This window comes from Dipodomys merriami, unplaced genomic scaffold, assembly GCF_024711535.1.
Source record: "Dipodomys merriami isolate MVZ:Mamm:240054 unplaced genomic scaffold, mDipMer1.0.p SCAF_92, whole genome shotgun sequence".
NCBI classification, from domain to species: Eukaryota; Metazoa; Chordata; class Mammalia; order Rodentia; family Heteromyidae; genus Dipodomys; species Dipodomys merriami.
In genome coordinates, this window is record NW_027206535.1 from 4,889,980 (window position 1) to 4,913,955 (window position 23,976).

Here is a 23,976-nt window from a genome sequence, read left to right on the forward strand (position 1 = left end):
ACCAGGTAATATACTTGGTATATTATTGCCTTGTGGAGTTCTTGCTTTATTGGAGGAGAAAGACAAGCACTTTTGTCAATTTTTTTTTTTTTTGGTCCAGTCGTGGGGCCTGGACTCTGGGCCTGGGCGCTGTCCCTCAGCTCTTCAGCTCAAGGCTAGCACTCTACCAGTTGAGCCACAGTGCCACTTCTGGCTTTTTTCTTTTTGCTTATGTGGTGCTGAGGAACCCAGGGCCTTATGCATGCAAGGCAAGCGTTCTACCACTGAGCCACCTTCCCAGCCCCTGTCAATTATTATATAGACAGTGTGGTAGGTGCCATAAGAAGTCCATAATCCTTACTGTATTCATTTTTCCTGGCCCAACTATTCTAATATCTAGTCTTTTCTTCCAGCCTATTACCTGCATTCATGTACACACAACACACACACACACACACACACACACACACACACACACACACATTTTCTAGCATTACTCTTAAGGTCCTTGAAGATGTTCATTCTATTTCATGATGTTTTACTTGCTGACAATATTAAGCATTACTGTTTACTCAGTGATTATTCATTTACAATTCACCCTACATCCACATTAGATGCACACTAGGCAATGTTTTCTAGATGAGCAAACCCTTGAGATAGTTACACTAGTATGCTAATTTAAAAACCAACAAGATAAGCCAGGCACCAGTGGCTCATACCTGTAATCCTAGCTACTCAGGAGGCTGGGATCTGAGGGTCAAAGTTCAAAGCCAGCCTGGGCAGAAAAGTCTGTGAGACTCTTATCTCCAATAAACCACCAGAAAACCAGAAGTGGCACTGTGGCTCAAGTGGTAAAGTGCTAGCCTTGAGCTGAAGAGTGCAGGGACAGAGTCCAGACCCTGAGTTCAAGCCCAATGACCAACCAAAAAAAAAAAACAATCAAGGAGATATTCCAACAAAACTTGGATAACCTGTAACATTCCAGTATGTCTTGATTAACCCAGGAAGCACTGGCCACTGGCCCTCTCCCAAAGCCCACCCAACTGAGATGTACAGCAGCCATTGCTGCAACAAGGGTGCCATACGTCCCCCTTTTTTTTCAGAGTTTTTCTTTATTGTAATTATAAAAGTGGATATCTAGGGCTGGGAAGGTGGCTCAGTGGTAGAGCGCTTGCCTTGCATGCCTGAGGCCCTGGGTTCGATTCCCCAGCACCACATAAGCAAAAAGGAAAAAGGCCGGAAGTGGCACTGTGGCTCAAGTGGTAGAGCGCTAGCCTTGAGCTGAAGAGCTGAGGGACAGCGCCCAGGCCCAGAATTCAGGCCCACGACCGGACCCCCCCCAAAAAAAAAGGGGATGTCTAGAGGGTTACAGTTACATAAGTCAGGTAAAGAGTATATTTCTTTTTGGACAATATCACCCCTTCCCTTGTTCTCTCCCAGGTTTTCCCTCCAGTCTTCACCCACAAGTTGTATAGTTCATTTTCAACAGAGTGTCTAGTGAACAACACTACTGCATTTGTTCATCTTTAGTCCCTTCATTTCTGTGTCCCCCTTCCCCCCTCAAAGACAGATACATGAATAAACAAGACAAAAAGAAAACAACAACAAAAAAGAAAAAAAAACTTGTTTCTATTTCCTGGAGTTCATTTTGATAACATACTTCTCTCTTAACACTGTTTCCACTTGCAAGACCACTCCAGACTCAGAGGAACTGAAGGATCAGAATTGGCAGAGAAGCTCCTGGAACTGAAGAGTAGAGTGAGCAGTGACTGCCAGGAAGGCCTGTCACTAAAGAAGGATTCTGTGCCAGGCTGAGGGTGGAGTGGCAGGGAGGACATTCTCTGGGTACATTTATGCTTCTCTGTACCTGTCCCACTGCAATCAGCCCAGTTATGTCCCAAAAAAGTGCTCCTGCCACCTGGCACACTCAGATCCACCTCATGAAGGCCAGGGAAGTCTAAGAATTGTGAAGAATATTAGAGGCATTGGGTCAGAGGGTGAAGTAGGCGCTTGTCCAATGCCAGCATACATGAGACATCCCAGAGTTCAACACTGCCAGTTTTGCATCCAGAGGTTGGAGTCAGTGGATGGACAGAAACTGAAGAAGTAACTGGAACCTTCTCTGCCTTTTCCTCTCACCCCCCTCTTTCTTCATGGCTCTGCCATCCCCTCTGTCTTTCCTGTGTCCCATCTACAGCAGCTCCAGTGCCCCATTCCTGCCTTCATCCATCTCTCCTCACAGAGGAATCTTTCCCAACACATCCTTCCCATAATCTCAGCCTGATAAAGCCGCCAGCCAGCCAGACTCTCCCAGACAGCTCATACACTTGCACTCCAAGCCTGGGGTGGGAAGGAGGTAAATGATGGCTCTGGGCCAAGCTGAAGCTGGGAAGAGTGGCAAAGAAAACGTCTGATTTGGGCTGGAAACAAAACAACTTCAAATCCAGGGCACTGGGCAGAGAGCACAGACAATAGCATTTGCTAAACTGCCAGGGGCTCTTGGTGAGAGCCAAGTTTCTTTCCACTTTATTAACTCCTTTCACAGGGAATAAGCCATGGCTAGGATCCTGAGCAACACATCCCCAGGAGAGGCCCCAGACAGGATGCCAGTGCCTGTGCATCCCCACACTAGAACTTTCAAGCCAGGCTAAGTCCTTTTTCTTCTTCTAGTTCCTATGGGTAGAACTGAATTCCATCTGCATCATGCCTAGTAATTCCTTTTCCTAGTAACTCATCCCTGAGTTCAAGCCCTAGTTTGACGAAAGAGAGAGACAGAGACAGAGACAGAGACAGAGACATGAACAGAGAGATTTTTCCTGAGCTGTGTAACTTATCCTCTTATAGCATGGAACAAAATTCTCTTCCTCCAAAGATTCCAGAGTGGTAACTGGCAAGAATTGCATTTCTGGATGAGGGGCAATGGTTCTACCTACAATCCCTGCTATTTGGGAGGCTAACATAGTAGGATTCAATTTGGAGCCATCCCAAGGGAAACAAAAACTTAATAAGATCCTATCTCAAAGAACAATTGTGACTCATGCCTATAATCCTAGCTACTCAAGAGGCTGAGATCTCAGGATCAAGGTTCAAAGCCAGCCCAGGCAGGAAACTCCACGAGACTCTTATTTCCAATAAACCACCAGAAAACCTGAAGTGGGGCTGTGGCTCAAGTGGTAGAGCTCTAGCCTTGAGCTAAAGAGTTGAGGGACAGCACCCAGGTCTGGAGTTCAAGACCCAGAACCGACTAAAACAAACAAGCAAGCAAATAACAACAACAACAAACAACCAGGGATATGGTGATGCATAGCTTGTAATCCAGCTATGGAGGCATAGGTGCCATAATTAAATAAAATTAATTGTATTTCCATAAATTTCCTGTCTATTACTACATTTCCTGGCCTTTAATGGAAAATTCATCTCTTTTTTTTTTTTTTTTTTTTGCTGGTCATGGGGCCTGAACTCTGGTCTGGGCGCTGTCCCTTAGCTCTTCAGCTCAAGGCTAGCGCTCTACCACTGGAGCCACAGCGCCACTTCCGGCTTTTTCTGTTTATGTGGTGCTGAGGAATCGAACCCAGGGCCTTATGCTTGCAAGGCATGCACTCTACCACTGAGCCAACTTCCCAGCCCATGGAAAATTCATCTCTTGTCTTCTACTATTATAGTGTAAATCATTTGAGGAAACCCAGAACTGCTCATCATTTCTGACTAGTCCATTTCACTGCCTGACCTAGGCTAGAAAGCTAATGTGGTCAAGGCTAGTGCTTTACTACTTTGAGCCAAGCACCACTTCCAGTTTTCTGGTGGTTTATTGGAGATAAGAGTTTCATGGGCTGGGAAGGTGGCTCAGTGGTAGAGCGCTTGCCTTGCATGCATGAGGCCCTGGGTTCGATTCCTCGGCACCACATAAGCAAAAAGAAAAAAAAACGGAAGTGGCGCTGTGGCTCAAGTGGTAGAGCGCTAGCCTTGAGCTGAAGAGCTGAGGGACAGCGCCCAGGCCCAGAGTTCAGGCCCCACAACCGGAAACCCCCCCCCCAAAAAAAAAGAGTTTCATGGACTTTTCTGCTCGGGCTGGCTTTGCACTGCGATCATCAGACCTCAGCCTTCTGAGTAGCTAGGATTACAGGCAGAGCCACCAATGCTGGCTATCACTGATATTTATTTAAAAAACAAGTAATTCTTGATTGTTATGAAAGGAAAAGAAATGCCAATATCCACTATGCCCAACATTGGGGCTGGGAAGGTGGCTTAGTGGTAGAGCACTTGCCTTGTATGCCAGAGGCCCTGGGTTCGATTCCTCAGCACCACATAAACAAAAAAATAAAAAAGCCGGAAGTGGCGCTGTGGCTCAAGGGGTAGAGCGCTAGCCTTGAGCTGAAGAGCTGAGGGACAGCGCCCAGGCCCAGAGTTCAGGCCCCACGACTGACCAAAAAAACAAACAAACAAACAAAAAAACTATGCCCAACATCTCTGAGGTAGTGTTTGGAAGAATTTTTTTTTACATAACAGTTTTATTTTCTAATATTTTATGATAATTAAGTAAATGAACATTCCCATAATAAATCTCCCACAGAAGAGAAAGGAGGTGGTACTTCGAGAGCTAGGGAATAAAGAGAAAACAGGGGAGAAGGAATGACTGACAAAGTAAAAAAATATAGAGTTGTTACATTGCCTTATAATTTCTTCAGGTCATGTTAATGGCCTGGGACAATGGTCATGGGAATGAGAGGATTCTTAGGATCTCAGATTTACAGGGACCTTAGAGGTCATCCAGTCTCTCTGCAGGAACTGAAAAGAGAGAAAGAAAAAGGAATGCCAGTTTTCTAGGAACATAAAGAGAGTTGTTACTGATGTGTATTTGGGGAAGAAAAGAGAGAGCAATAGTTGAATGGTAAGGTTTTGTTTCTTTTGTTTCCTCATGGTGATTTAGAGAAGAAGTGGCTCTCAGGACTTCTCCCTACTTATTGAGGGACCAAAATATCCACCTAGTGTAGACCGTGTCTAGAAAATCACTCTAAAAGAGGTTGCTCCACTAAGTGGAAGGAATCAGATTTATCCTCACCTAGTCTTTCATTTATCCCAATGCATCCTTTAGGTCCCTGTTTAGTCCTCAGTTCCACTGAGGAAGAAACGTGCTCTCTGAAAGCACACGCTCTGCCAGGCATAGCTGAAGTCTTTTCTCCCCTTGTCTTCTTATCCTCCAACAGGGTCTTTGTTTCACCAGGCCCAGGGACTGGGAAACAGATTCCTCACTCCCTGGCCTCAATGCAGCTTTTCAAAAGAAAGAGCCATTGACCGTACTACTTGGAATGGGAACTGGGTGGAAAGAGAAAGGGAGGGAGAGAGGGCCAACATTAAACTCTGGCCTTGGGTGGAATGCATTCAGGTGGCAGTGTGGATGCAGACTGGATTATCACAAAGGGGCAGCTGGATGGGGATGGATACTCTGCCCAAGTGACATGGCCAAAGGTGAAGGAGGAGATCAGAGGAAGAACTGTTGCCTGAGGAGTGATTTTAGGGAAGAAAACAATCGGAAGGGTAACTGGAAGTCCCCCTGCTTTCCCAAAGAACTAGGAAAGGAGCAGGAGGCTTTTGATTATAAAAATTTTATTATAGGGCAGGAAATGTGGCTTCATGGTAGAATGCTTGCCTAGCATGCATGAAGCCCTGGATTACCACATAAACAGAAAAAGCCGGAAGTAGTGCTGTGGCTCAAGTGTTAGAGTGCTAGCCTTGAGCACACATTGGCTCAGGGACAGTGTCCAGGTCCTGAGTTTAAGTCCCAGGACTGGCAAAAATAAATAAATAATAACATAATGTATATCAAATAAATATTTTATTATCTTATTATAATAGATAACTCTGCCCCATTCTTGTGTTTTCTCTATAACTCAAGCATGAAAAGTCCTTCAGTCCTTATCATAAGGCCAGTATGTTTATAAAAGATGATCATATAAGCTATAGTAAGTCAGCCGTTTCTGAACAGAGTTGATCAAGTACAAGACCAGACTGCTTACATATAAGAAGGAAAACATGCTTTGGGGGCTGGCAATGTGGCTTAGTGGTAGAGTGCTTGTCTAGCATGCAGGAGCCCTGGGTTCGATTCTTCAGTACCACATCAACAGAAAAAGCCGGAAGTGGTGCTGTGGCTCAAGTGGTCGAGCGCTAGCCTTGAGCACAGAGAGGATCAAGGACAGTGGGAAGGCCCTGAGTTCAAGCCCCAGGACTGGCAAAAAAAAAAAAAAAAAGAAGGAAACATCCTTTGAAACTTTATTAGGGGCAGGGAAGGTGGCTCAATGGTAGAGTGCTTGCCTTGCATGCATGAAGCCCTGGGTTCGATTCCTCAGCACCACATTAAGCAAAAAGAAAAAAGCTGGAAGTGGCGCTGTGGCTCAAGTGGTAGAGTGCTAGCCTTGAGCTGAAGAGCTCAGGGACAGCGCCCAGGCCCAGAGTTCAGGCCCCACAACCGGATCCCCCCCCCCCCATAAAAAAAAAAAAAAAAAACTTTATCATTACTGGTGCTTGAATTCAGGGCCAAGACATGTTCCCTTGGCTAGCACTCTGCCACATGAGCCACACCTTTATCTTGTTGCTGGTTAATTGGAGATAAGAGTGTCGGGGACTTTTCTACCCAGGCTTCAAACTTTGATCCTCAGGCCTCAGCCTCCTGAGTAAGATTAGAAGTATGAGCCACCAACACCCAGATAAATTTTTGTGTGTGTGTGCTTGAACTTAGCACCTGGATGCTGTCCCTGACCTTCTTTTGCTCAAGGCTAGTGTTCTACCAATTGAGCCACAGCTCCATTTCTGGCTTTTTTGTAGTTATTTGGAGATAAGAGTCTCACAGACAGCTGGGTGGCTCATGCCTGTAATCCTAGCTACTCAGGAGGCTGAGATCTGAGGATCACGGTTCAAAGCCAGCCCAGGCAGGAAAGTCCGTGAGACTCTTATCTCCAATAAAACCACTAGAAAACCGGAAGTGGCGCTGTGGCTCAAGCCGCAAAACGCTCTCCTTGAGCTGAAAAGGGCAGGGAAAGCGCCCACGTCCAGAGTTCAAGCCCCACAACTGACAAAAAAAAAAAAAAAGAGTCTCACAGATTTTTCTGGCTATGAACTGTGATCCTCAGATCTCAGCTTCCTGAATAGCTAAGATTACAGGTGTACGCCACTAACACCCAGACCAGCTGAAATTTCTTTAAATCATGTGAAGTATGACTTTTATTCTTTTTTGGAGGGAGGGGGCCGGTTGTGGGGCCTGAACTCTGGGTCTGGGAGCTGTCCCTCAGCTCTTCAGCTCAAGGCTAGCGCTCTACCACTTGAGCCACAGCGCCACTTCTGGCTTTTTTCTTTTTGCTTATGTGGTGCTGAGGAATTGAACCGAGGGCCTCATGCATGCAAGGCAAGCGCTCTACCACTGAGCCACCTTCCCAGCCCTACTTATTCTTTGAGACAAGTTATGGTCTATCATCATAGCATAAGCTATGAGATCTGCTTCTTGTTTTCCATTAATGATCTAACTACCTATTTGCTGCTGCCATTCTTTTCTGCCCTATATGTGCCTGACCAGGTTGTGGTCTAGTGTGGGAGTTTCTTGGGGGTAGGCTCCCCATTGTCCTTTTTCTGTGCCTCTAGCACAGAGCCTGGCACTTCGTGGGTGGATGCTAAGTCATTCCTGTGGTTTTGTGACGTACATAGACTAGTGATAAGTACAGTCTAGTTTTACTCCATTTAAGGAGAATTTGTACAAAAGATCACATTTCTTTGGGAGCTTTAAGGAATAGAAAGCATAAAGTTTGGTACAAAGGGATTATATAGTCCCAAAATTAACTATGTCCTTAAGTCCTCAAACCTTAGCAATTTTTGTTTTCCTTATCCCAGGCTTCTGTACTTTCTAAGCTAGAAATATAATAAATAGTCTTCTTTTTCTTCCACCTCCCTAACATTTGACATCCAAATGGCTAACAAAGTGTAGAAAATCCTTACCATCTCTCCTGAGACATTTCTTAAGCTTTGTCCCATGTCCAGAACCCAGGGCTTCATACATGTTAGGTAAGCACTCTACCACTCAGCCACATCCTAGCCTAGCTCTAGTTTTCAAATAAAAAAATTTTAACCACAAGAACAAAGTGAGAGAATACTACATGTTCATCAGTAGCTTCCAAATTTGAACTTATTTCATCTTCCTAATCATCTTATGAGATAGATACTGTTTTTTACCAATTTCCATTTTACAGATAAGGAAACTGAAGTACAGAGATGCTGAACAACTTGTTCAATTATTGATAAGAAGTAACAGTCAAGCTGGCTCATCCCTGTAATCCTAGCTACTTGGGAGGCTAAGATCTGAGGATCAAGGTTCAAAGCCAGCCTGGGCAGGAAAGTCTGTGACTCTTATCTCCAATAAACCACCAGAAAACCAGAAGTGGTGCTGTGGCTCAAGTGGTAGAGCACTAGCCATGAGCTGAAGAGCTGAAGAACAGCACTCAGGCCCAGAGTTAAAGCCCCACAACCAACAACAAAAAAAAAAAAAAAAAAGAGGAAGTAATAGTCAGCTGGGTACTTATAGCTCATGCCTGTAATCCTAGCTACTCAGGAGACTGATATCTGATTACTGCAGTTCAAAATCAGCCTAGGCAGGAAAGTTCTTGAGACTCATCTCCAATTAACCACCAGAAAAATGAAAGTAGAGTTGTGGTTCAAAGTGGTAGAGCCTTGAGTGAAAAAGAGCTCAGGGGTTGGGAATGTGGCTTAGTGGTAGTGCTTGCCTAGCATGCATGAAGCCCTGGATTTGATTTCTTAATTCCATATAAACAGAAAAGGCCAGAAGTGGTGCTGTGGCTTAAGTGGAAGAGCGCTAGCCTTGAGCACAAATGGGCTCAGGGGACAGCATCCAGGCCCTGAGTTCAAGCCCAGGACTGGCAAAAAAAAAAAAAAGAGGAAGGAGGCCAAGAAGGAAAGAAAGACGGTCAGGCTAGGTACAAGGAGCTCATGCCTATAATCCTAGCTACTCAGGAAGCTGAGATCTGAGAATCACAGTTTGTAGCTAGACAAGTAAAAACAAAGTCCATAAGGTTCTTGAATTGACCAGAAAAATGCTACACTGAAAGTATAACTCCAGTAGTAGAGTGCCAGCCATGAGTGGAAAAGCTGATATGAATATATGGCCCTGAGTTCAACCCCTAGTACTGACCAAAAAAGAAGGAAGGGGAGGAAAGGGGAGTGGAGTGGAGAGAAAGGAAGGGAAGGGAAGAAAAGAGAAAGAAAGGGAAGAGAAAGTAAAATAGGCATGATTTAAGTCCAAGCCCTTCTGGATTCAGAGTTCGTGTTGCCTCTCCATGTCAATGATTTTATTTGATATGAGGAGTAAGATCATGTTTCCTTTCCTCTTCCCTGTCAAAGAGAGCCATTGGAGAGTTTGGACTTCTTTCCTATATACTACTCATCCCTGTGCTTGCCCATCTCCATACTCTCTTCCCACACCACACTCTCTGCCCACTGCTCACATCTGTGCCTTTTTCTGCGCCCTCTGCCGGGATTCTCACCTGCTGCTTCTTCCTTACAGAAGTGCATTAGCAGAGGGGAGCTCCAGGTGTCTCTGTCATATCAGCCTGTGGCACAGAGAATGACAGTGGTGGTCCTCAAAGCCAGACATTTGCCGAAGATGGATATCACCGGTCTCTCAGGTAGCAGCTATTTACTTCGACCTATTCCTGTTTGAACCACCCTGACTCCTTGACTGTGGCCCAAGAATGGCTCCACATTTCAGGATCCCTGGCCTCTTTCTCCTTTCTCTATTCCTCTGGTTGAGCAGGCCCAGTGGATTTCCTTAGAGGGGAGGTGCTTTGGGTAAGCAAATGAGGCTTTTATGACTGTTTTTTGTTTGGTTTGGTTTTGTTTGGTCGGTCATGGGGCCTGAACTCTGGGCCTGGGCACTGTCCCTCAGCTCTTCAGCTCAAGGCTAGCACTCTACCACTTGAGCGTCAGCCCCACTTCCAGCTTTTTCTGCTTATGTGGTGCTGAGGAATCGAACCCAGGGCCTCATGCATGCAAGGCAAGCACTCTACCACTGGGCCACCTTCCCAGCCCCTTGTTTTGTTTTGTTTTTGTTTTTTTGTCAGTCATGGGGCTTGAACTCTGGGCCTGGGCGCTGTCCCTGAGCTCTTCAGCTCAAGGGTAGTGCTCTACCACTTGAGCCACAGCGTCACTTCTGGTTTTTTGGTGGTTAATTGGAGATAAGAGTCTCACAGACTTTCCTGCCCATGCTGGCTTTGAACCTTGATCCTCAGATCTCAGCCTCCTGAGTAGCTAGGATTACAGGAGTAAGCCACCGGTGCCCAGCTGGCTGTGTATTTTATTTTATTTTGTTTTATTTTATTTTGGGTCCGGTCGTGGGGCCTGAACTCTGGGCCTGGGCACTGTCCTTCAGCAATTCAGCTCAAGGCTAGCACTTTACCACTTGAGCCACAGCGCTACTTCCAGCTTTTTTCTTTTTGTTTATGTGGTGCTGGGGAATCGAACCCAGGGCCTCAAGCATGCAAGGCAAGTGTTCTACCACTGAGCCACCTTCCTAGCCCTCTCTTTCTTTGGTATCAGTCCTATAGCTTGAACTCAGGGTCTGGACACTGTCCCTGAACTTTTGTGCTCAGCACTAGCACTCTACCACATCTGCCTGGGCCAGCTTTGAATGACAATCCTCAGATCTCAGCCTCCTGAGGAGTTAGCATAACAGGTGTGAGCCACGGACACCCTACTTCTGTTCTATTCTTGCTTAGTTCCCTTTACCCCTTGTCCAGGCAATCAGGTTCACTTATAGTCTGTGTACATTTATTTTTTAATCACTGAGGGCCATATGGGGGTGGTCACCAAAGCTATGAGCAACAGAGTCCCCTCTGAAACAAAGTTCCACCATGAAACTCTCATGATATATAGGAGGACTGGGTCATAGGCCTCTCTCTCTTTTTCTCTTATCTCTCTGGGGGCCCCAGATCCTTATGTCAAGGTGAACGTCTACTACGGCAGAAAGCGCATCGCTAAGAAGAAAACCCATGTCAAGAAGTGCACTTTGAACCCAGTCTTCAACGAGTCTTTCATCTATGACATCCCCACTGACCTCCTGCCTGACATCAGCATTGAGTTCCTTGTCATCGACTTCGATCGCACTACCAAGAATGAGGTGGTAGGGAGGCTGATCCTGGGGGCACACAGTGTCACAACCAGTGGTGCTGAACACTGGAGAGAGGTCTGTGAGAGTCCCCGCAAGCCCATAGCCAAGTGGCACAGTCTGAGCGAGTACTAATCCTGTTCTTCTCGCTGCTAACCCACAGCCAGGCTGGGGAGGGGCGTGGCGGGGGGAGAATGACAGAGAAGTGGACTCAAAACCTCATTTTAGTTGTACAAGAAAATTTCGTAACAAACCCCACAAAGAACATCCCACATGACCACAGCCACAGATCAATTCCTAGCAATGATATTTTTTTTCTCTCCTTTGCAAGGCACTAGAACTTCTTTTGTTTTTTAAAAATGGGGGGAAAAGAGAGGGAGAGATCCCCATAAGTCTATATATAACAATGTAACCTTATACTTGCATGTCTAATACAAACTAAAGAAATTAGCCTAACTGCCAATATCAAGTTGCAGATTTTAATCCATGAAAATTGTGTTTTGTGCCGAATTGTATTTGCTGATTACCTGAAATTGCCCTCTTTTATTTTCAATTGGGCTTTCTCTGAAGAGTGACTCCCACCCCAGTCCCCCCATCTCTACAGAAGAAAACTTTGCTCTTGTAAAACTTCATATTTTCATCATTCTCATCTTTTCTCCTGTGTGCATTTATTTTATAAATCTTATATCTCTGCTCTTTGGTTGAACTCAAAGTCTAGAGATTGGTCTTAAGCCAAGAAAGAAAGGTGGGAAAGATAAGGCAGGGTTTCAGCAGGGGGAAAATCATTAAGGAGTGGGGTATCTTTTCTGTTAGTCTCTTGCTATAAAGGGGTAAAGGGAAGTCTGTGACTCTCTGATCACCCTAGTGAAGCACATAGAACAGGTCAAATTTATCAGGTAGAACTTGGATTTACAAAACTAGATGGGTATCTCTCTTTAGAGATTTTGTGTTCAGGTAGAGGATACTAGCAAGAAACACATTAGCGGATTTTCGGCGCTGTTTTCAGGTAAGAGGACAAGGAAAGGAGAAAGGTAATGTCTATATCCCCTTTGCAGCTTTCTCCAGTAGTGACAACCATTTCCTGATTGATGGGTTGGAAATCCTCAGAGATTTCAAAATTTTGATTGACAATTATTCTTCCAGAAATGCTGGCCATGGAAAGAAGCTTTCATGTCTTCTCCAATGACTTAGATTTAATGAAGTTGATTTTGCTTCATAAGGCCCTTAGAAATGAGTCTTTCTCCTTTAAATTTTCAATGATGGCTCTTAAAAAAAAAAAAGCCAGATGTCAGTGATTCATGCCTGTAATCCTAGCTATTCAGGAGGCCTGAGATCTGAGGAGCAAGTTCAAAGCTATCCCAAGCAGGAAAGTCTCTGACACACGTATCTCCAATTAATCACTAAAAAGCTAGAAATGGACTGTGGCTCAAGTGGTAGAGTGTCAGCCTTGAGCAGAAAAAGCTAAAGGATACTGCCCATGCTCTGAGTTCAAGCCCCAGTACTGGCACCAAAAATAAATAACAATACGACTGAGTAGTATCTGTACTCTGATGCTTTTTTTTTTTTTTTGTCAGTCATGGGACTTGAATTCTGGGCCTGGGCATTGTCCCTGAACTTTTTCTGTGCAAGGCTAGCAGTCTACCACTTTGAGTCACAGTGCCACTTCCAGTTTTCTGGTGGTTAGTTGGAGATAAGAGTCTCACGGACTTTTCTGCCCAGGCTGGCATTGAACTGCGACCCTTAGATCTCAGCCTCTGAATAGCTAGGTTTATAGGCATGAGCCACCAATGCCTGGCCTCTGATGCTTTTCACAGCACCATTTTAAAACAAATAAAAAATAAAACAAAGAGATCCAGGTCTCCTTACTCTCAGTGCAGACATGTCTTCAGTGTTGAGACCTTTCAGATAGTAAGTTTCATCAATTATAGGTACATAGTTTTGACAGCCTGAAGAGGAACTCAGATAAACAGAAGCTTGATTCAGGGCCTGCAAGATTAGCTGAGATTGAAATGTTCATTTTCACACAAGATCATCACTTCTGAGAAGAGTGTGGAAAAGCTAAGTCTCCCTAGAGAGTCTGGTGACATTGCCTTTGGTATTGTTCCCTTAGCTCTTGTGGATTTAAATCCACTCTGCTCCCCTACTCACACTCTTTTCATTTGATTTTGTTTTAATTCAGATTCTTGACAATGCAGAGCAGTTATGGGCAAGCAAAGCCAACTCTCTGTTCTTGTCCCAGCCATCCTTTCTGCCCCGTAGTTCGACTCACTATTGCACCATTAGTTGGGATCACACCACTAGTCTCTGTCCTATAACCCATGGAATGTAAATACTGTATCATACGTAGAGGAGAATAATTTTTGTTTTCTAAAAGTGCATTTTTGAAATAGTTTAATGTAAACCTGGCAGGAGCATTCTGAAGCCCCATTAGAAAAAAAAAAAGAAATTCTAAATGGTTCCTCTTCATCGCCTTAATGTCTAAAGATCAGAAATCGCTGAGCAACCCGCTTTTGTTTCCTTCCCAGAAACAATGCAAAGCAACAGGTGGAGTCTGGTCTTTGCCCTGCTGTGTGTGCCTCTGTAGCTCCTCCTGCCCTAAGTCTGGGAAAACAGCCTCACCCTACTCCTCTCTTCCCAGTCTCCTTGTAGCTTTATTCCTTGTATTCTTTGGGTCTATGGAGCAGTCCATGGTGAGGTGACAGGGGAGGAATTGAGAGTCATGTGGGCTAGGAGCTGCCTCAGTGTCTTTGCCAGAAAAGGGCAAAGAGGTGGACAACACAGGATTCCTCCCTCCTACCTCAGGCCTGGTCCGTTGTGCCCTGGACTTGCTGTCCCAAAGTTTCTTAGCTGACTTTGGCTTTTGCATTGGTTCTTTCCAGAGCTAACTTGATAAGGATAGAGACGGAATGCCTCTTCCTGAGAGTCGGTTGAAAGACAAGAGAATCACATCCTAGCTTTTGCACAAGGAACTCGTGGTCAGGAATAGGTCAGGGAATGGTCACTTCTGGTTTTCCAAGAGATTGTCCTTCTCGGTGGGTATCTTGATTCTTTTGGGACAACAAGATCTTTTTGTAATAACAAGAGTCCCTGCATGAGTTATTCCTTCTTTCAGTTCTTCTCATGGAGCACAGCCAAGATGTACATGTGTACAGACAGTGCTCTGGGCATCCAAACAGATAGAACTAGTTTGTGGGACAGTGGTGGCTTGCTCAGGAGAGGGAATATGCAAGTCCTTTTTCTTGGAAGGTTTCTACTATGGCCATGACAGTGACATTGCCCTCACTACGATCCCTCTCCAAAGTGGTCGTCTTTCTTTACCTTGTGTCTTCTCTTGTAAAAATGAAACTCAAAAATAAAATGTGTCAAATTAAAAAGAAAAAAGAAAAAAAACTGAAAAAGCTAACATGAATCGTGTTAAATTGCATAATGCTGTAACGCTAACCTACAATATGTAATGCTATCTTGTATGTTGAATTTGTTAATGCACCACACAAGTGCAAAATAAAGACTGATTCACATTAAATAGGCACAGTGATGTCAGCCTGATTCTCTTGGAAGCTGGGCTATGGTGAATGAATGTAACACACAGGCACCCAAAGGATGTTCTAGGATATGACAAGTGTAGTCCCAAGGCTACTGGATTGAGAATCATCTGGGGAATATGTTTTAAAAAGCAGATTAGGGGCTAGGAAGGTAGCTCAGTGGTAGAATGCTTGCCTTGCATGCATGAGGCCCTGGGTTCAATTCCTCAGCATCACATAAGCAGAAAAAAAGCCAGAAGTGGTGCTGTGCTCAAGTGGTAGAGTGCTAGCCTTGAGCTGAAGAGCTAAGGGACAGCAGCACCCAGGCCCAGAGTTCAGGCCCCATGACTGGCAAAAAAAAAAAAAAAAAAAAAAAGCAGATTAGGAGTGGAGTGCTGGTGGTTTACAACTGTCATACTATTACTGAAGAGGCTGGAATCTGAAGATCACAGTTCAAAGCTATCCTTGGCCAGAAAGTTCTGAGACTCTTAAAAAAATAAAATAAAATAAGAGGTAGAGCACTAGCCTTAAGCAAAAAATGTCAGGGACAATGCTCAGGCCCTGAGTTTAAGCCCCAGGACCAGAACAACAAAAAAAGCAGATTGGGGCTGGACGTATTTCTCATTGGTAGAGCATGTGCTTAATATACACAAGGCCCTAGGTTCAATAATCAGGTACCTCCAAAAAAATAGGCTCTTGTCCTAGAGACTTACTTGGTGGATAACTTGTGTCATAAGGGGTGTGTGTGTGTGTGTGTGTGTGTGTGTGTGTGTGTGTGTGTGTGTGTGTGAGAGAGAGAGACAGACAGACAGACAGACAGACAGACAGACAGACAGACAGACAGACAGAGACAGAGAGAGACACAGAGAGAGAGATGGTATTTAGGACCTGGGTACTCTCTTAGCTTTTTTCACTCAAGACTGGTGTTCTACTACTTGAGGCACAGCTCCAATTCTGGCTTTTGGTCATTAATTGGAGATAAGAGTCTCATAAGACTTTTCTGCCTGGGCTGGCTTTGAACAGAGATCCACAGATTTTAGCCTCTTAAGTAGCTAGGATTACAGGGTTGAGTCATCAGCTCTCAACTTTGAGATTTAATGTTTTAATATCAGAACAATAGAAGGATAATTATTTTTCTTTTCTTTTTTTTTTGGGGGGGTGGGAAGAGTCTGGTCGTGGGGCCTGAACTCTGGGCCTGCACGCTGTCCCTCAGCTCTTCAGCTCAAGGCTAGCACTCTACCATTTGAGCCACAGCGCCACTTCCAGCTTTTTTTGTTTATGTGGTACTGAGGAATCACCCAGGGCTTCATGCATGCTAGGCATGCAAGTAGACTCCTTTAATTGGAGATATTTCTTCCAAAAAGCAATATTAAGACTGGTCAAGGGCTGACAAGGTGGCTCGGTGGTAGAGTGCTTGCCTTGCATGCATGAGGCCCTGGACTCGATTCCTCAGCACTGCATAATCAGAAAAAGCTGGAAGTGGCACTGTGGCTCAAGTGGTAGAGTGCTAGCCTTGAGCTGAAGAGCTGAGGGGCAGTGACCAGGCACAGAGTTCAGGCCCCATGACCGGGGAGGCGGGTGGGGGAAGAGAGACTGGTCAGTTCCATTCTCTTTTTCATCCATTAAACAAATACTTATTTACTGAGTGTCTACTCTATATCAGACATGGAAGATACAATCCATTGATAACCAGGATTCTGTTCTTAAGGAGTTTAGCAGAGGACAGGTATTAATCAAATAATCATGTATAATTATGAACTTCAAAAGGAACACAGATCAATGCAACACTGAGATAATGTGACCAGTGCTACTGCTCTTTGTGGATTTCTTTGCCTTCCTTAAAGTCTGCAATGATTTGCTCTTTATTTCTTTATTTGTTGTTGTTTTGTGCTGGTCCTGAAACTGGGCTTGGGTGCTGACCATGAACTTTTTTTTTAATTAAAAAAAATTTTATTGTTGTTGTAGAGTTGATATACAGAGGGATTACAATTACATGAATCAGGTAATGAGTACAATTCTTCTTGAATTGTATATACACACACATACATATTAGTTTCCATTGTTGCTATTTTTTTTGGCTTTTCTCTTGTTATTTTGTTTGTATTTGGGAGGGAGGGGGCACACAAAAAAAGGTAGAATAAAGGGTGATCAAATACAACAGTGGTACTCACTAAACACTATGTGGAAAATGACCTCTGTTGTCTCTCTCTGTGTTTTAGTAATAGGCATAACCTCAAATGCTACATAATACCTTCTTTTTTTTTTCTTTTTTGGTGTCTGGTCGTGGCGCCTGAACTCTGGGCCTGGGCGCTGTCCCTCAGCTCTTCAGCTCAAGGCTAGGGCTCTACCACTTGAGCCACAGCACCACTTCCGGCTTTTTTCTTTTTGCTTATGTGGTGCTGAGGAATCGAACCCAGGGCCTTAGGCATGCAAGGCAAGCGCTCTGCCACTGAGCCACCATCCCAGCCCGCTACATAATACCTTCTAATTGCGTCTAAGCCAGAGGTTTGAATTTATAATTTCTTATGCACAATAAAATCATGCACAATGCCTGAGCTCCTTTTGGTCAAGGCTAATGCCACAGCACCACTTCCAGTTTTTTTTTTTTGAGTAGTTTATTGGAGATAAGTCTCATGGACTTTTCTGGCTGGCTTTGAACCATGATCCTCAGATCTCAGCCTCCTAAGTAGTTAGGATTATAAGCAGAAGCTACCAGTGCCTGGTTGTTTATTTTTTTCATTGTTTTAGGAACTTTGTTCATTTGTTTTCTAAGACAGCATCTCACTCTGTGGCCCAGGCCTTGACTTTGTGCTTTTCCTGGCTCAGCCTCCTGAGTGCTGGGATTATAAATGTATGCCACCACACCCCACTTGTAATGAGTCACTTTTCATATTTTCTGTTCTGTGTAAATTATCCTCCCCTGTGAGCAGAAGAGAAAAAGCAGCACAACAGTCTCTACACTTTTGAAGTCACTGAAAGAATATTTTTAATTGCAAAACTAATATAAGCACATTAAAAGAAATTGGGAAATAGAAAAGAAAATTAAGGTCCCAAACCTTAACAACTATTCCATCATCAAATTTTATTTGCTGTGTATTTTCACCCTGATACACTACTCATGGTCACTGTAGAAAAGATGTAAAATAAACAATGAAGTCATATAAACAGGGAACATTACACTTAGAGGCAAGCATTGCTATTTTTGGCACAGCTACCAAATGTTCTTTTATTTTTTATTTTAAAGTATGTTTATTTTATGTTATATTTTACATCAAGCACTTGAATCAAAATTCAATTTCTGGATTTAATATAGATCCTTTATAATTACATCTAATAATTATTTGAAAATACACACTGAACTAAGTCAGCTAGTGAATAAAATAACTAGAAACTAGAAACCTCAGGGACAGGGTCATGCATGATCAGTTAAGTCACGTTTCCACCGTGTTTTAGTCTCAATTCATATTTGTTTCCATCACACAGACATCCATTTTGAGTTAGCTTGGACAGCAGAGCCTAACAACATAAAGCTTTGTTGTCTCAAAGGAAATTCAGTTTAATACAAAGAACTTCAAGAAGAAAACTCAGGACTCTTGATCAGAAGTCTTCCATACTTGTGTTACTCTGGAGCAACAAAAGTCTGGAAGGCTAAGGAGGAAGTGTTTCCTTTGCCCATTGAAGACATGATCAATAAGGATATTGCCAATAAAGGACTTCTGTTGGCTACTAACTACTGCCTGGACAAAGTTTTAGCCAGTGTTACAAAAAAGAAAACATTAAGAGGCCGGGCGCTGGTGGCTCACACCTGTAATCCTAGCTACTCAGGAGGCTGAGATCTGAGGATCGCGGTTCAAAGCCAGCCCAGGCAGGAGAGACCGTGAGACTCCTATCTCCAATAAACCACCAGAAAACCAGAAGTGGCGCTGTAGCTCAAGTGGTAGAGCGCTTGCCTTGAGCTGAAGAGCTGAGGGACAGCGCCCAGGCCCAGAGTTCAAGCCCCATGACCGACAAAAAGAAAAAAAAAAAAGAAAACATTAAGAATGATATCTCGGGCTGGGAAGGTGGCTCAGTGGTAGAGCGCTTGCTTTGCATGCATGAGGCCCTGGGTTCGATTCCCCAACACCAACCACATAAGCAAAAAGAAAAAAAGCTGGAAGTGGCGCTGTGGCTCAAGTGGTAGAGCGCTGGCCTTGAGCTGAAGAGCTGAGGGACAGTGCCCAGGCCCCACAACTGGACCCCCTCCCCCCAAAAAAAAGAATGATACCTCTCTAGGAAATGGAAACAAGAGGGATTTATTTGTTAAAGAGAAATAAAGAGTAGTATCTATAAATACAAGCATGATTGGGTTGTTCCTTCTATAAATAATCTTTGCAATGCTAAATGGGCGCAGCTGAGGTTGTTTTCTGTAGTGAAGGTTCAGGTGCACACAGATCATCTACTGATGGACCTTCTCGAAGTATTCTTTGGAAGCTGTTGGACTTGGCTTGATAGTAGGAAAATCTGGTGTCCAGTTTGCTGGGCAGACTTCTCCATGGGTTTCCACAAACCAAGTGAGGGTCTCTTCCACACTCCGGCCCACTGGCAGGTCATTGACACTCAGATGCTTGATGACTCCATTGGGGTCAATTATGAAGAGACCTCTGAGTGCAAGACCAAGACTTTCAAACAGCACACCATAGTCCTGGGAAATTTGTTTGGTTCAATTCAACAAGAGTGCAATGTTCATGTGGCCCAAGTCTCCATTCTTCCTTGGTGTATTGATCCAGGCAAGATGGCTAAAGTGGGAGTCCATGGCAATGACCTCACAGTTCACATCATGAAACTCACTGGCTTTGTCACTAAAAGCAACAATTTCTGTAGGACACACAAAGGTGAAATCCAAAGGGTAAAAGAAAAGCACCAAGTATTTCCCCTTAAAGTCATCAAGGCTAAACTCTGAACTCTCCATTGACAACAGCTATGCCTTTAAAGTAAGGTGCATGCTGGGTGACAGCAGGAACGTAAGATGAGGAACTAGTGCTAAAGGCAAATTTTGCTTGAGTAGAGCCAGACCACAGTTTGTCAAGCACATTCTTCTAGAAGTAACATGCCTAAGGACTGCAGAGGTAGAAATACCCTGAGAGATGGTGCTTGCTTGCATGCGGGGCAACCGAGGCCCGAAGCAACCTCCCGGCAGCAGCCGCCATCTTCAAGAGCCCCAAATGTTCTTATGATTGCAATAATGGAATTTATGTAACTTCTTTCTGCAGTACCTCATGCACACTATACAAACATCCCACAACTGAGCTATAACCCAAAAATTATGCTTATAACTTTGTAAATAATTTCTATTCTAGGTGACAAGGCTTTCGGCTTTTTGTTTGCTTGAACTTTTCAGGTTTGAACTCAGCTTGGTTGCTGTCCCTGAAATTTTTTGCTCAAGGCTAGTGCTCTACCACTCGAGCCACACCCCCACTTCTGCGGTTTTGTTTTTTGGGTTTTTTTGCCAGTTGTAGAGCCTGAACTCTGGGCCTGGGCGCTGTCCCTCAGCTCTTCAGCTCAAGGCTAGTGCTCTACCACTTGAGCCACAGCACCACTTCTGGCTTTTTCTGCTTATGTGGTGCTGAGGAATCGAACCCAGGGCCTCATGCATGCAAGGCAAGCACTCTACCACTGAGCCACCTTCTCAGCCCACTTCTGCCATTTGATAGTTTATTGGAGATAAAATTCTCCTAGACTTTTCTGCCTAGACTGGCTTTGAACTACCATCCTCAGATTTCAGCCTCCTAAGTAGTTAGGATTATAGGCATAAGCCACTGGTGCCTAGTTTAGGTGACAGTTTTTTGTGTGTGTGTGTGTGTTTGTTTTTGTTTTTTACTAATATGATCCCGAGGCACTGATAGTCCAAGCTACTTAGGAGACTGAGATCTGAGGATCACTAATCAAAACCAGCAGACTCTTATCTCCAATTAACCACTAAAAAGTGTTAAGTGAAGCTGTGGCTCAAGTGGTAGAGTACTAGCCTTGAGCAAAAAGAAGAAAAAAAACAAAAACAAAAAAACAAATAGAAAAGAAAAAGAAAGAAAAGCTCAGGAACAGTGCCAGGCCCTGAGTTCAAGCCCCAGGACCAGCACACAAAAAAAGAAATAATAATATGATTATATGATCACATAACAGTGATGGTCATAGTAACCTGTCAGGATGCTTTTGTTGATAATTAATAGGAAATCCTGCTTAAATTGGCTTAAACACTAAGAAAATGTTTCGGGATACTTCGCTAAAGGTCTAAAAGCAGGGTAAAGCGAGGTGCCAGTGGCTCATGCCTGTAATTTTAGCTACTTAGGAGGCTGGGGTCTGAGGATCATGTTTTGAAGCTGGCACTGTGGCTCAAGTGGTAGAGTGCTGACTTTAAGCACAAAGAGGCTCAGGGACAGCATCCAAGCCATGAGTTCAAGCACTACAACCGGGGACGGGGGGGGGGGGCGTAAAAGCAGGGCAGGTTTTAGAGTTGACCTTTTTTCTTCAATGTTGGGGTTGTCACTCTTGAATTATTTAAAAAGAATGCCAGACCTCATGCATGCTAGTATGTGTAGGTTCTACCATAGACCTGCACCCCTAGCCCTGGTGTTGACTTATGCAAAAGGTTACTGTTTCTTCTAAGGACCAAGGTTCTTTCTATAAGCTTACATTCAATATTAGCTTCATCTTTTTCTTTCTTTTTTTTTTTTTTTGTTGGTCCTGGGGCTTGAACTCTGGGCCTGGGCACTCTCCCTCAGCTCTTCAGCTCAAGGCGAGCGCTCTACCACTTCAGCTACAGCGCCACTTCCGGTTTTCTGGTGGTTTATTGGAGATAGGAGTCTCACGGTCTCTCCTGCCCAGGCTGGCTTTGAACCATGATCCTCAGATCTCAGCCTCCTGAGTAGCTAGGATTACAGGCGTGAGCCACCAACGCCCGGCTATTAGCTTCATCTTGAAGCTGTTGTCAGATCAACCACTCCCAGGGCTCCTTGCTTCCTCATTTGCTTCCAGGGTTAAAAGGAGATTACTTCATGACTTCTCCCAGAAAAATAAGGTAGCTTTATTCCCAGAATAAGTTCTCAGGTTATGGCAATTCTCTTCTATGGACTTTCTATACCAAAATATATCCTATGTTCATTTCTTTTTTTTTGGGGGGGGGGTCCGGTTGTGGGGCCTGAACTCTGGGCCTGGACACTGTCCCTCAGCTCTTCAGCTCAAGGCTAGCACTCTATCACTTGAGCCACAGCGCCACTTCTGGCTTTTTGCTTATGTGGTGCTGAGGAATCGAACCCAGGGCCTCATGCATGCAAGGCAACCACTGAGCCACCTTCCCAGCCCCTCCTATGTTCATTTCTGAGTCACTCATGGACAGGGAGGATGGAGTTATCTTTAGGCTGCCACCAACACTCAACTTCAAATGAACATTTAATTGTTATTTACTGAGCAATTGAAATAGTCATTTGTCCCTTACTACTCTCACTCTCCCATCGTTAGATCCAAATCTCTCACATTAGATTTTTGAACTTTTTTTTTCATCCTGGGCCTTGAACTCTGGATCTGGGACTGTCCATGGGTCTTATCTCCAATAAACCACCAGAAAACCAGAAAAGCCAGCAGGGGTGCTGTAGCTCAAGTGGTAGAGCGCTCACCTGGAGCTGAAGAGCTGAGGGACAGCACTCAGGCCCAGAGTTCAAGCACCACGACCAAAAAAAAAAAGAGTCTCAGGGACTTTCCTGCCTGGGCTGGCTTTGATCCTCAGATCCCAGCCTCCTTAGTAGCTAGGATTATTGGCATGAGCCACCTCCACTCAGGTAATGGGCTCCTTTTTTGCTCAAGACAAGTACTCTACCACTGGAGCTACTACACCACTTCTGGCTTTTATTTGAGATAAGCATCTCATGGACTTTGCTGCCCAATCTGGCTTCAAACTGCAATCCTCAGGTTTCAGCCTCCTGAGTAGCAAGGATTACAAACATGACCTACCAGCACCCCGCTGATTGGAACACAGATCAGAACTGAGACCCCATGACTGTGAGCTTGTTTCTATTCAATGTCAAATTCTCAATGTCAGCCCAATGCCTAGCATATACCATGAACTCAGTAAAGGGAGGCAGTGAACAAAGTATCATCTGAGAAGCAGACTTAAAGCAACTTGAAAAGCCTTTATCTCTTCTTCCTACTTATTCTGAGTCTGGCTTTAACACAAAAACCAAACCAAACCAAAGAATATGAAAGTAAAACTGGTCAGAATAGCTAGTTTTGGTGTTCATACTTGTAATCCTAACTATGCAGGAGGCTGAGATCTAAGGATTGCAGTTTGAAGCCAGCCAGGGCAAGCAAACATGTGAGACTCTTATCTCCAATTAACTAGCAAAAAGCAGGAAGTAAAGCTGTGGCTCAATTGGTAGAGCCCTGAGTGAAAAAGCCAAGGAAGAATACTAGGCCTTGATCAAGAGTAGATAGGAAGTCTAGGAGAGACTGGGAGTTGCTTTCTAGCTAGATGGATAATGTATACCTTCCAGTGAGCAGATTTAGCTAGATTACATATATGTGAGGATGTGTTTAGACTCGCAGTCATACAAAACATGCTTCCTTGCTTCTGCCTCCTTACCTACAGACTCCTCTGGTGAAAGATGTTTAAGGAGTTAAACAGTATTTTAGAGCTCAGAGAAAACTATAATAGGAAGTGGCGCTGTGGAGCGCTTGCCTTGAGCTGAAGAGCTGAGGGACAGCGCCCAGGCCCAGAGTTCAAGATCCACGACTGACAAAGCCCGGTACCCATGGCTCACTCCTATAATCCTAGCTACTCAGGAGGCTGAGATCTGAGGATCACAGTTCAAAGCCAGCCCGGGCAGGAAAGTTTGTGAGACTCTTATCTCCAATAAACTGCTAGAAAACCAGAAGTGGTGCTGTGGTTCAAGAGGTAGAGCGCTGGCTGGGAAGGTGGCTCAGTGGTAGAGTGCTTGCCTTGCATGCATGAGGCCCTGGGTTCGATTCCCCAGTACCACATAAGCAAAAAAAAAAAAAAAAAAAAAAGAGGTAGAGCGCTCACCTTGAGCTGAAGAGCACAAGGACAGCGCCCAAGCCCAGAGTTCAAGCCCCACAATGGACCAAAAAAAAAAAAAAAACTATAATAAATTCTAGTAATGAGCAACTCTGAGAAGGGCAGGAAATGAGACATGGCCCCACCCCAGTAGTTTTTGTTCAGAAAATGGTGTGACTCCATGATATGATGGTTTGTGCTGAGGAATGTATGCACTGAACCCAAAACTGCTCAAGACTTTTTTTTTTTTGCCAGTCCTAGGGCTTGAGCTCAGGGCC

At 44.4% G+C, this 23,976-nt stretch overlaps 1 protein-coding gene and 1 pseudogene across 1 annotated transcript in view; one reads left to right on the top strand and one right to left on the bottom strand.

The window, feature by feature from the left end:
• LOC138821613 (synaptotagmin-11) overlaps positions 1–14,666 on the top strand; it is a 30,293-nt gene extending 15,627 nt beyond the window's left edge. The window contains exons 3-4 of the mRNA XM_070014045.1: positions 9,539–9,662; positions 10,962–14,666. Of these exons, the coding sequence (XP_069870146.1) occupies positions 9,539–9,662; positions 10,962–11,272 (435 nt within the window). The 3' untranslated portion in view covers positions 11,273–14,666. The remainder of the gene's footprint in view (positions 1–9,538; positions 9,663–10,961) is intronic.
• Positions 14,667–19,051: 4,385 nt separating this feature from the next.
• Positions 19,052–19,844, bottom strand: LOC138821463 (thioredoxin-dependent peroxide reductase, mitochondrial pseudogene; annotated as a pseudogene).
• Positions 19,845–23,976: the final 4,132 nt, after the last annotated feature.